At 45.4% G+C, this 10,974-nt stretch overlaps 1 protein-coding gene and 1 long non-coding RNA gene across 2 annotated transcripts; both read right to left on the reverse strand.

Moving 5' to 3' along the window:
* Positions 1-3,053: 3,053 nt before the first annotated feature.
* On the reverse strand, positions 3,054-5,381 carry LOC147029400 (uncharacterized). The gene is made up of 3 exons (XR_015055712.1): positions 5,316-5,381; positions 4,659-4,820; positions 3,054-4,331 (listed from the first exon to the last, which is right to left on the reverse strand). It is a non-coding gene; the product is annotated as an uncharacterized LOC147029400 (long non-coding RNA).
* Positions 5,382-5,525: 144 nt separating this feature from the next.
* Positions 5,526-10,739, reverse strand: LOC147029401 (uncharacterized). The gene is made up of 3 exons (XM_085872116.1): positions 10,710-10,739; positions 8,886-9,125; positions 5,526-7,271 (listed from the first exon to the last, which is right to left on the reverse strand). Exons 1-3 carry the CDS (start codon positions 10,737-10,739, stop codon positions 5,526-5,528), a joined length of 2,016 nt encoding a protein of 671 aa, XP_085728242.1.
* Positions 10,740-10,974: the final 235 nt, after the last annotated feature.

Raw genomic sequence — 10,974 nt, forward strand, 5'->3', positions numbered from 1 at the left:
CAGAGCAGTGGATCGTCGGGTTCTCCAACAGGTAAACCGTGTTGGCGTTGTGGGGGCAGGCATTTACCCCACCTGTCATTTCAAACACTGCTCCTGTGATGACTGTGGAAAACTTGGCCATCTCTGCAAAATGTGTCGCCAGACATCCCAAAATGGTACGAATCACTGCGCGATTGGTTTGGCCACGCCAGTTAACGGTGGTGAAGCAATACCTCCTGCTTCAAAGGAGCATGATTTGCTCAGGATGTCAGATAAAAGCAAACCCATTGTGGTGGCTGTCAGGGTGAATGACATTTCCATGGAGATGAAGCTGGACACCGGGGCCAGCCAGTCAATCATGAGTTCCAAAACTTTCAATAGGTTGTTTAGCCAGGAGACAGCGAGGCCGGTACTCAGACAGGTGAACGCCAAGTTGCGAACTTCCATCAATGAACTGATACCTGTGATTGGTAGTGCGGAGGTGAAGGTCACCAACAATGATGTGTCACGGAAACTACCCAGGGAATGTGTTTTCATGTGTTTTTTCATGTGTCACCTCCAATGTGTTTTCATTCAGGGAAATGGACCAACATTGGGTGGAATTGGCTTGAATTCATCAAACTTGATTGGCCTGTGATCAAATTGATGGCTTGTGATGTTAATAACAATGCCATTCTTGAAAAACACCCCTCATTGTTTGAAGGTGGTGTCGGCACCTTTAAAGGTGTTCAAGCCAAAATCTTTGTGGATGGGAGTGCTAAGCCAATCTTTTGTAAAGCGAGGTCTGTACCTCACATGATGCGTCCAAAGATGGAGGCAGAGCTCGACTGCCTGTAGATGGAAGGTGTTATCAGTCCTGTTGAGTTCGGTGATTGGGCATGTCCAATTGTTCTTGTATTAAAGTAAGATGGTAGTGTTCGGATTTGTGGTGATTACAAAACAACAATCAACAGGTATTCCAAGCAGGACCATTATCCTCTGCCCAAGGCAGATGATTTGTTCGCTACGCTTTCTGCTGGAAAGTAGTTTAGCCGCCTGGATTTGGAATCTGCTTATACTCAGATGTTGCTTGATGAGGACTCCAAGAAGTATACATGTTGTAACACTCACAAGGAGTTGTTTGTTTATAACTGCTGTCCTTTCGGAATCAAATCAGCCGCTGCTATATTTCAACGCAATATGGAGAATCTGCTGAAAGCAATTCCAAATGTTGTCATGTTTCAAGATGATGTTTTGATCACTGGCCACAATGATGCTGAACATTTGTGTAACCTTGAGGCTGTTCTCAAACGTCTTGTTGAAGCCGGTGTTAAGGTGAAATGTGACAAATGTCGATTTATGTTACCCCAAGTGGAATTTCTCGGTCGCATTGTCAGTGCTGATGGCATCAGGCTCAGCACGTCCAAGACTGAAGCAATGAAGGATGCTCCAACTCCTGCTAACACGACCGAGCTCAAAGCATACATATCTGGGTGTGTTGAACTATTACTGTAACTTTCTTCCGAATATGAGCACCGTCCTTGAGCCTCTCCTCAAACTCCTTTGTAAAGGTGTTGAATGGCGATGGTGTACGCAGTGTAGTAAGACCTTTGCGAAGGTAAAACGGTTGCTGTGTTCATCGAAAGTGTTGGTGTACTACGATACTGGTAAACCATTGGTTCTCAGCTGTGATGCCTCGTCTTATGGCATTGGCTGTGTGTTACAGCAACGTAATGACGGTATGTTATGGCCTGTAGCCTATGCATCACACACTTTGTCAGCGGAGGAGCGTAACTTCTCCATGGTTGAAAAAGAAGCTCTCGCATGTATTTTTGGTGTCACAAAGATGCATCAGTATCTCTTCTGTCGACAATTTGAACTTGCAACCAACCACAAACCATTTCAATCCCTGTTGAATGAGTGTAAGAGAATTAACCCACAGGCCTCTGCACGCATTCATCATTGGGCTGAGAAGTTAGCAGCCTATGACTATTCTATAAGGTATCGTCCTGGCAATGAGAATTTGAGTAGATTACCAGTACCATTTAACGTGGGTAATGTACCTGTACCTGGAGAAATTTTTATGCAATGAGTGTGTTTGACTGTCATAATGCTCCAATCACTTCCAAACAAATTGAACAAAGGAAAAATGTGGACCCGACCATTTCTATGGTCAAACAATGTGTTATAAGTGGCATATGGTCAACTGTACCATATGAATTCCACGACAAATTCTCTTGGTGTACCAGATTATTGGCGTCCCTGGTTCCTGGGGGTGACGATGTGATGTCGAGGTGTTCAAGCCTGTTTGGCATGACCAACAGACCAAGGCATGCTCACACATTTCGGGACATTTTATTTGACGCATGACGACTTCTACCTTGGTAAGATGAGACCGGATTTCTTTTCCCACTGAATGATCTGCTGGGTACCCTTGTCTCGTGTTTAATTGTCAAATGAGGCAGAGTGATAAGCATCTGCTCATTGTCTATTTTTCTATCTATGTCTGTTTAATACTTTATTTGTTTGAAATTATTTTAATTGATTTGAATTCACCGATTTTCACCACAAGGAAATAAAGTTCTTCTGTTTATTTATTTTTCATGTTAATAAATTCTTTGTTGACATTTCAACCTCTCCGTGCTTGTCCTTTCCTTCCAATGATCGAGAATTGTTCGAACCTAGAAAGATAGACTGGGAGGTAATTCCCAAACTAATTGACCTGTCATTGTCGGCACGCACCAGCGGTAAATGCTCGGCCGCCCTAATTAAGATCTAATCAAGACAAGATTGGTGCAATGCCGAGGGCACGCTCCCGTTCAGAAAGACACGTGACCTCGAGTTAAATGGCAAAATTGGACGGTGGGCACTGGGACTCATGGTTAACTGATTGGCATTCGTGGTTGGAAAGCAACCCACCATACCACAAAGTTAATTATGAGCAATGGCTCCAGGTCCGGCTCTTCCGAGGAGAAACGGGGATTAACCCCCTCAAAATACACTCAGTACCCGTGGCCGTAACAATACTATAATGGAGCTAAGTGTTTGTTATCTCATCCAAGACGAAGCATCAATGGTCCATGAAACTCAGCTTTATTGTGTTTCGTTTACATGACTCTGTATCGCTATCACAAGTGAATGAGCAAAAATTATGGGGGTTAAAAAGTGAAGCCGAGGCCGCCGAGTATTAGCGATCCAGCCCAAGGTACATCACCGAACATGATTGATCCAGTGCTATCATGTGCCCACCACAGAAGAGACTACCATCACCACCTATGCCAACTATCCATGGATCGGCGAATCCACTCGTATATACTTTGGCAAAACTGTTGTTGATTTTATTCATGATAAATTATTTTATTTACTGATACCTCATTATCCCCACCAAGTGGATACTATTCTCCCTTATGAGACTGTTTAACGCCATTCTTTATAAATCCCATTCCAATTGGGATGTTGAATCGTGTATAACATGGTATTGGAACGAACATTTCCTTATTTTTAGAATACATCGCCATTTTCCGTTTTACTTGAGGACTAGCAAATACCACCCGTTGTTTCACTTGTGGGAATAGTAAGGGGGGGGGCAGAGAAAGGGGTGGGACAGAGACACACACATACACACACGTGGGAGAGAGCAAATAAGACCAGTCACTTTGAAAAGATAAGAGCAAAGATTACCAAAGTTGACCTTGCTGTGATATTTAACCCCCCGGGGTTCTTTGACTGGTCGAGGGTTAAACGTGACCATCACCGCCGCGCCTCAACACAGAGCGCCATTTCCTGTGTGTTTTGTATTTTACGGCGATGGCCCCGCTTCACACAGGAGCGACAAAGGTTTCATAGGCATGAACTGTGTCCTCCTGAACCAGATTGTATGGACAACCAACTGAAGTATAACACAATGACTGAGATTGCAAGTATGGGGGGGGGGCAGATTTGCAGTCTTTGCTGCTGTATTTGCTTCTCGTCTTGCCTCTTCATGTTGGGAGTTTCTGCTGCCTTCAGGCACAAGAATTTTAAATAAGTTTGACAGTCAAGATCATTTCGTGCAGTGTTTGATGTATAACTTGACTGAAGTCCTTGTGATGGAATCTGCAGGTGAGTTTGGGAAGCTGGAAGAAGTGAAAAATGGTTTTTTTTCTTCTTTTTTTTTCTTTTTTCGCACATCTTGTCGAGACTCGCATGAGAGCTAAAAGGAGCAATTAAGGTTTGTTGTAAAAAACGAATCTCATTCGTTGTAAAAAAAAAAATGAATGGGATTTTTGATTGAAGAAATCGTTTGAGTTGATGAGGTGGAGAAGATTGTGGTCAGAGCTAAGGTCAGATATTTTTTGGATGAAGATTCAAAGTTGATCCACATGATGCAGCAGCTAAAGGGAAGGAGGAAAAAGTGAAAAATAACGTTGGAGTGTAAATGTGTTTGTGCAGTCACAAAGTCATGCATGATGGCTGCCACAAACACAGAGAGTCAATGGCTTCAGTTCCCTTCATGTGTGACAGACATGATTGGCATTGATTGTACAGATCGGTGAGAGACCTCACCTGCCTGATGTATTCAAATGAATTATTAAAGTCTCTTCACTGAGTATTATTAAGTTCTTATCATGCTATTTTAAACAAGGAAGTGACAGATTAAAAAACTTGGACTCAAAAAGTGTGTCAATTATTAAATAAAGTCCTTCGAGTGTAAACATTACCTGTAGTTCTGGAGACTGGTTTTTAGTCAAAACAACTTGGATCAGCCATCTGTAAGAGTCTCTGTCTTCGTCTTGCATTCCTGGAGCACTTGGGAGTGATGATGGATTCACTACCAAACATCTCATCCTCTGCTCCAGCGGCCATAAATATGACTTCTTCCTCTGTGCACACACATCAACAAAAGGAAGTCAAAATCACTCAATAGCACTGTCATCATAATCTCAATCATTATCATGCTTTTCACCACAATCCTGGAATGGAGATCCATCTATCCATATCTATATCGATATCTCTCTTTCTGCTCCTCCCTCTCCCTGAACCATGATGAAATGCTTCTTGGAAGGCAGCTCGAGTCACCCCAAGCTGAAAGAAAGTGGGATTGTAAAAATTTGGTTTTTCAAACAACTTCTTTTCATGATCATCCAGATGTACACAATGACTTGTGTGTGGATACTTTAAGAGTTTAAGTCATGCCAGACTTCCACCAATTGGAAGATTTAGTTTGGGCTTGTCTGGGTCAGAGTGCAGCAAAATATTCATCTGTTCTCAATACTTGTGACGCACAGAAAAAAGGCACACGATGCAGGTGAAGAACGTGGAGTTCAAACAAAGTTCGGAATAATTTGTCATGTAAGGCAAGAATCTTGGAAACTTACGTTCTGAACGATACCGCTTAATGTGAGGTGGTGGAGGAGGGAATCCGCACCGCTTCCGAGGGACCTTTGAAAAAATAGAAAAATGAAAGATTAAATGATAACTCGTTCAGGAAAGAGTACAGAAGGAAATGCAGTAATAGAACAAGTAATCGATGAAAAGTTGAATTTGGTGATATAATCCAATCGAAGGGAGTTAAGAGTTCTTTTTTTTTATCCTCCATGGCAAAGACCATGCAATGAGTTACCTTTCCCTCCAAAGTGATAATTACAATTATCTCCACAACTAAGGATATTTTTCATTGAATGAAACATTAACAGCAATGTCAACAGAAGATGAAGTGCCAAAATGCCTTTCAACTTGACGTCTCCATCTTGGGGTTGGCTCTGTTTGTACCCAGTATGTTCACCCCCAACTTCTCCAAAGGACTGAAGAGTGTTTACCTGTTGAACTTCCTGCGTATGGTATGGCCCCTTAACACCGTCATGCTGCTGCTGCTGCTGCTGCTGCTGCTGCTGCTGCTGCTGCTGCTGCTGCTGCTGCTGCTGTTCCTGTTGCAGTCCGTGCTCACAGTGAGGCCTCAGTTCCTGCTGGAACGACTTAAAATGCTGTTTTTGATGTTGCTGCTCTTTCTGTTGTTGATGCTTCTCTTTCTGTTGTTGATGTAGCTGCTCTTCCTGTTGTTGATGATGATGCCGCCAGTCATCACGGTGAGACTTCTGTTCCTGCTGGAACGACTTAACAAAGTGCTGTTTCTGTTGTGGATGTTGATGCCGCCAGTCATCACGGCGAGGCTTATGTTCCTGCTGGAACGTCTCATCAAAGTGCTGTTTCTGTTGTGGATGTTGATGCCGCCAGTCATCACGGCGAGGCTTATGTTCCTGGTGGAACGTCTCATCAAAGTGCTGTTTCTGTTGTGGATGTTGATGCCGCCAGTCATCATGGCGAGGCTTATGTTCCTGGTGGAACCCCCGAACAGCGTATTGTGGCTGGTGTTGCTGCTGCAGCCAGTCATCACAGTGAGGCTTACATTTCTGCTGTTGTCCCTCAAAAGTGTGCTGTTTTTGTTGTTGCTGCTTTTGCAAGCCGTCATCACAGTGAGGTGTCTGTTGCTGTTGTTGTACCATGGCAACACTGTGGGATTTCATTTCAAATCCAGAAATTTTGCTTGCTCCTTGTCTTTGCTTCTTCCTTTGTTTTTTGAGGAAGAGCTTTTCTTTTTTTTTCAGCAGCTGTTCAGAACGACCTTCTTCTTTCTCCACAACAACACTTTCATCTTTCTCCCCACCAGCAACACTTTCTTCTGTCCCCTCCACAGCGACACATACTTCTGTTTCCTTCAGAGTGACACTGTCTTCTGTCTCCTTCAGAGTGACACTGTCTTCTGTCTCTTCCAGAGTGACACATACTTCTGTCTCCTCCAGAGTGACACTGTCTTCTGTCTCCTCCAGAGCGACACTGTCTTCTGTCTCCTCCAGAGCGACACTGTCTTCTATCTCCTCCAGAGCGACACTGTCTTCTATCACCTCCAGAGTGACACATACTTCTGTCTCCTCCAGAGGGACACATACTTCTGTCTCCTCCAGAGGGACACTGTCTTCTGTCTCCTCCAGAGTGACACATACTTCTGTCTCCTCCAGAGGGACACTGTCTTCTGTCTCCTCCAGAGCGACACTGTCTTCTGTCTCCTCCAGAGCGACACTGTCTTCTATCTCCTCCAGAGCGACACTGTCTTCTATCACCTCCAGAGTGACACATACTTCTGTCTCCTCCAGAGGGACACTGTCTTCTGTCTCCTCCAGAGCGACACTGTCTTCTGTCTCCTCCAGAGTGACACATACTTCTGTCTGCTCCAGAGCGACACTGTCTTCTATCACCTCCAGAGTGACACATACTTCTGTCTCCTCCAGAGGGACACTGTCTTCTGTCTCCTCCAGAGGGACACTGTCTTCTGTCTCCTCCAGAGTGACACATACTTCTGTCTCCTCCAGAGGGACACTGTCTTCTGTCTCCTCCAGAGCGACACTGTCTTCTGTCTCCTCCAGAGTGACACATACTTCTGTCTGCTCCAGAGTGACACATACTTCTGTCTCCTCCAGAGGGACACTGTCTTCTGTCTCCTCCAGAGTGACACATACTTCTGTCTCCTCCAGAGGGACACTGTCTTCTGTCTCCTCCAGAGCGACACTGTCTTCTGTCTCCTCCAGAGTGACACTGTCTTCTGTCTCTTCCAGAGTGACACATACTTCTGTCTGCTCCAGAGCGACACTGTCTTCTGTGTCCTCCAGAACCACACTGTCTTCTCTCTCCTCCAGAGTGACACTGTCTTCTGTCTCCTCCAGAGTGACACTGCCTTCTGTCTCCTCCAGAGTGATACTGTCTTCTGTCTCCTCCAGAGTGACACGTACTTCTGTCTCCTCCAGAGTGACACTGTCTTCTGTCTCCTCCAGAGCGACACTGTCTTCTGTCTCCTCCAGAGCGACACTGTCTTCGGTCTCCTCCAGAGCGACACTGTCTTCTGTCTCCTCCAGAGCGACACTGTCTTCTGTCTCCTCCAGAGCGACACTGTCTTCTGTCTCCTCCAGAGCGACACTGTCTTCTGTCTCCTCCAGAGCGACACTGTCTTCTGTCTCCTCCAGAGCGACACTGTCTTCTGTCTCCTCCAGAGCGACACTGTCTTCTGTCTCCTCCAGAGCGACACTGTCTTCTGTCTCCTCCAGAGCGACACTGTCTTCTGTCTCCTCCAGAGCGACACTGTCTTCTGTCTCCTCCAGAGCGACACTGTCTTCTGTCTCCTCCAGAGCGACACTGTCTTCTGTCTCCTCCAGAGCGACACTGTCTTCTGTCTCCTCCAGAGCGACACTGTCTTCTGTCTCCTCCAGAGCGACACTGTCTTCTGTCTCCTCCAGAGCGACACTGTCTTCTGTCTCCTCCAGAGCGACACTGTCTTCTGTCTCCTCCAGAGGGACACTGTCTTCTGTCTCCTCCAGAGGGACACTGTCTTCTGTCTCCTCCAGAGGGACACTGTCTTCTGTCTCCTCCAGAGGGACACTGTCTTCTGTCTCCTCCAGAGGGACACTGTATTCTGTCTCCTCCAGAGCGACACTGTCTTCTGTCTCCTCCAGAGCGACACTGTCTTCTGTCTCCTCCAGAGCGACACTGTCTTCTGTCTCCTCCAGAGCGACACTGTCTTCTGTCTCCTCCAGAGCGACACTGTCTTCTGTCTCCTCCAAAGTGACACTGTCTTCTGTCTCCTCCAGAGCGACACTGTCTTCTCTCTCCTCCAGAGCGACACTGTCTTCTGTCTCCTCCAGAGCGACACTGTCTTCTGCCGGCTCGACAGCAACACTTTCTTCTTCCTTCTCTGCAGCAACATTTTCATGTTCATCCACTTTGGTCACATCAAATTCCTCAAAAAGTTTTTTGTGTTCCTGATCTAACACCCTCTCTTCTTTTCTTTCACTCATCTCATCTTCCTCTTTATGCATCAAATCATCTTCCCTTTGTCTCTGTTCTTCCTTTGTTTTTCTTTGCTCTTCTTCTTCTTCTTCTTCTTCTTCACTTTGAGAAACCTCTCGTTCCTCAATACGCACATTGTTTTCCCCCTTGCAGATTTCTTGTTCCAGTCGATTTATCTCAGGCATTATTTGTGTTTTCTCCTGATATATTGACTCATCCTTTAATTCCTGCATCTGTCCTACTTTCTGTGCCACCACACCTACATCTGTATGACATTGCACATGCACTTCCTTTTGTTGAAGCTCCTTGAGCAATGGCGGCTCTTTCTTTTCTTTGTTTTTCTGTTCATGTTTCTGGAAACATTGAAAACTGCAAAAAATAAAAGACATTGCTTGTCAGTTCAAGAAAAAAATGCATGATTTTGGAAAGGAAGAAAAGCATGTTCCATGTGTGTTGCATTGTTATCGGAAATAAAACATTGATCCTGCATGTGTAACATAAACAAGGTTTAAAGGATGGGTGTGTGATGATGAAACCAAAACATAAAACGGACAAAGACTTTATCGAGGACTGATGGGAGCGAAGACCGCGCCGAATAACATCTTCACTAGGAGCGGAGACCGTGATGAGTGCAGCAGGTTTGGTGGGAAAAAGACCGAGCACGTGGCACCAGGTGTTGCGGCCGAGGCCTGCAGCTATGGTGGCTTTTATGAGGCCGAGGGCTGTGCACTAGGGTGTTCCAAAAAAATGAAAGTTTGATTTTTGCTGCTCCCTGATTTTGCCTTTGTTCCAATTCACCATAAAAACTTATCGGTCAAAAATGAACAAAATTCCATCATAATTAGGGGTTCCTCAAGTTGGCACAATTATGTCCATTATGGAGAGGGCATTTTGCACTGCAATGTCAAAAAGCTCATCTCAGTCTCCTTGGAAAAACTATTCTTTCATCCTATATGACTGCTGTGGTTTTTGAAAATATCAAACAACCATATTAATTGTGAAGTGTACTGTGTTGTGCATATTCGACGGCAAGTTGTCAGTTACAGTTTGGCAAATTTCAACAATATTGTGCCAACTTGAGGAACCCCTAAACATCCTCTAATCTGCTTCATATTTGGTGTGTATGTTTCGAGTGTCAAATGGAACAAAGGCACACCCAGGGAGCATGAATATTCATACTTTTATTTTTTTTACCCCCTATTATGAAGCACCCTACTGTGCACGAGAACACATTGCTGTGCTGATCGACATGTGATTGGGATGCGGCCTTGGCCATGCAGCTTGGAGGGCATTATCGACTCCATCCTGTTGAAGGGGGACTGCGTCTCAGTGGGGTCGAGGACCACGTGGAATATATCAGCATTGGATGTGGTTTTGCTGTGAGGCTTGGTTCGCTTTGTCGACTCCCTTTTGGCAACTCCCTCCCATGGTGCAACTACCTTCCATGGTGCAACTACCTTCCATGGTGCAACTCCCTCCCATGGTGCACATCCCTTCCATGGTGCAACTCCCTCCCATGGTGCAACTCCCTCCCATGGTGCAACTCCCTCCCATGGTGCAACTCCCTCCCATGGTCACCTCCCTCCCATGGTGCACCTCCCTTCTGCCATGGATGGATGGGACTGAGCTTCAGTGGGACCACGGATGGATATGGTGAGTGGTGGCAGTGACACATTGTGTGTCTGGGCGGATGGGGATGTCCCTCTATGGGATCGGGCGAACCCTCGGAGGTGGAGGTGGAAACGCAGCAAGGATAAGGAGACTGCTTGGTCCATGAGTCATGGTTCCTTGCTGGGTGAACATGGGTGCTTCGAGACCAGGTAAGTCTCCGTTCCGTCACAGAGACTTGCAAATGGAGATGATGACCGGCAGTGGCGGCACGTGTACACGCACATGAATCATACAAACAGTTGTGATTGAATCGTGTTTGTATGTACCATATTTTCCTGTGCATAAACCGTGGCCATGTCTTCGGCACACCCATGTTTTTCACCCTAATTTTTTTTTTTAAACCTTTCCGTTGTATTCACCGTACCCATGTTTTTCACCCTCAAAGGAAAGGAATGTCGTAATCATTTTATTTTCTGATCGAGATCGAAATCCGTTTGTACATTAGCTTTGTGTGGAACAAAGTGATGGAGGTGTCAACATGCTCCCTCCCACGTCCATTTAATCTTGTTTCACTGTCTTGTTCTCATTTTA

This window comes from Eptatretus burgeri, chromosome 3 (assembly GCF_056783735.1).
Source record: "Eptatretus burgeri isolate ZD-2024b chromosome 3, Ebu_testis_v1, whole genome shotgun sequence".
NCBI lineage: Eukaryota > Metazoa > Chordata > Myxini > Myxiniformes > Myxinidae > Eptatretus > Eptatretus burgeri.

What these genes read in the sequence shown, in the direction of transcription:
- LOC147029401 (XM_085872116.1), bottom strand. Translation starts at nt 10,739, where the DNA reads ATGGCCACGGTTTATGCACAGGAAAATATG. An exon ending in TTTATGCACAGGAAAATATG is followed by an intron (nt 9,126 to 10,709) that starts GTACATACAAAC and finishes CAATGTTTCCAG; the next exon opens with AAACATGAACAGAAAAACAA. An exon ending in TGCGTATTGAGGAACGAGAG is followed by an intron (nt 7,272 to 8,885) that starts GTTTCTCAAAGT and finishes GTCACTCTGGAG; the next exon opens with GAGACAGAAGACAGTGTCCC.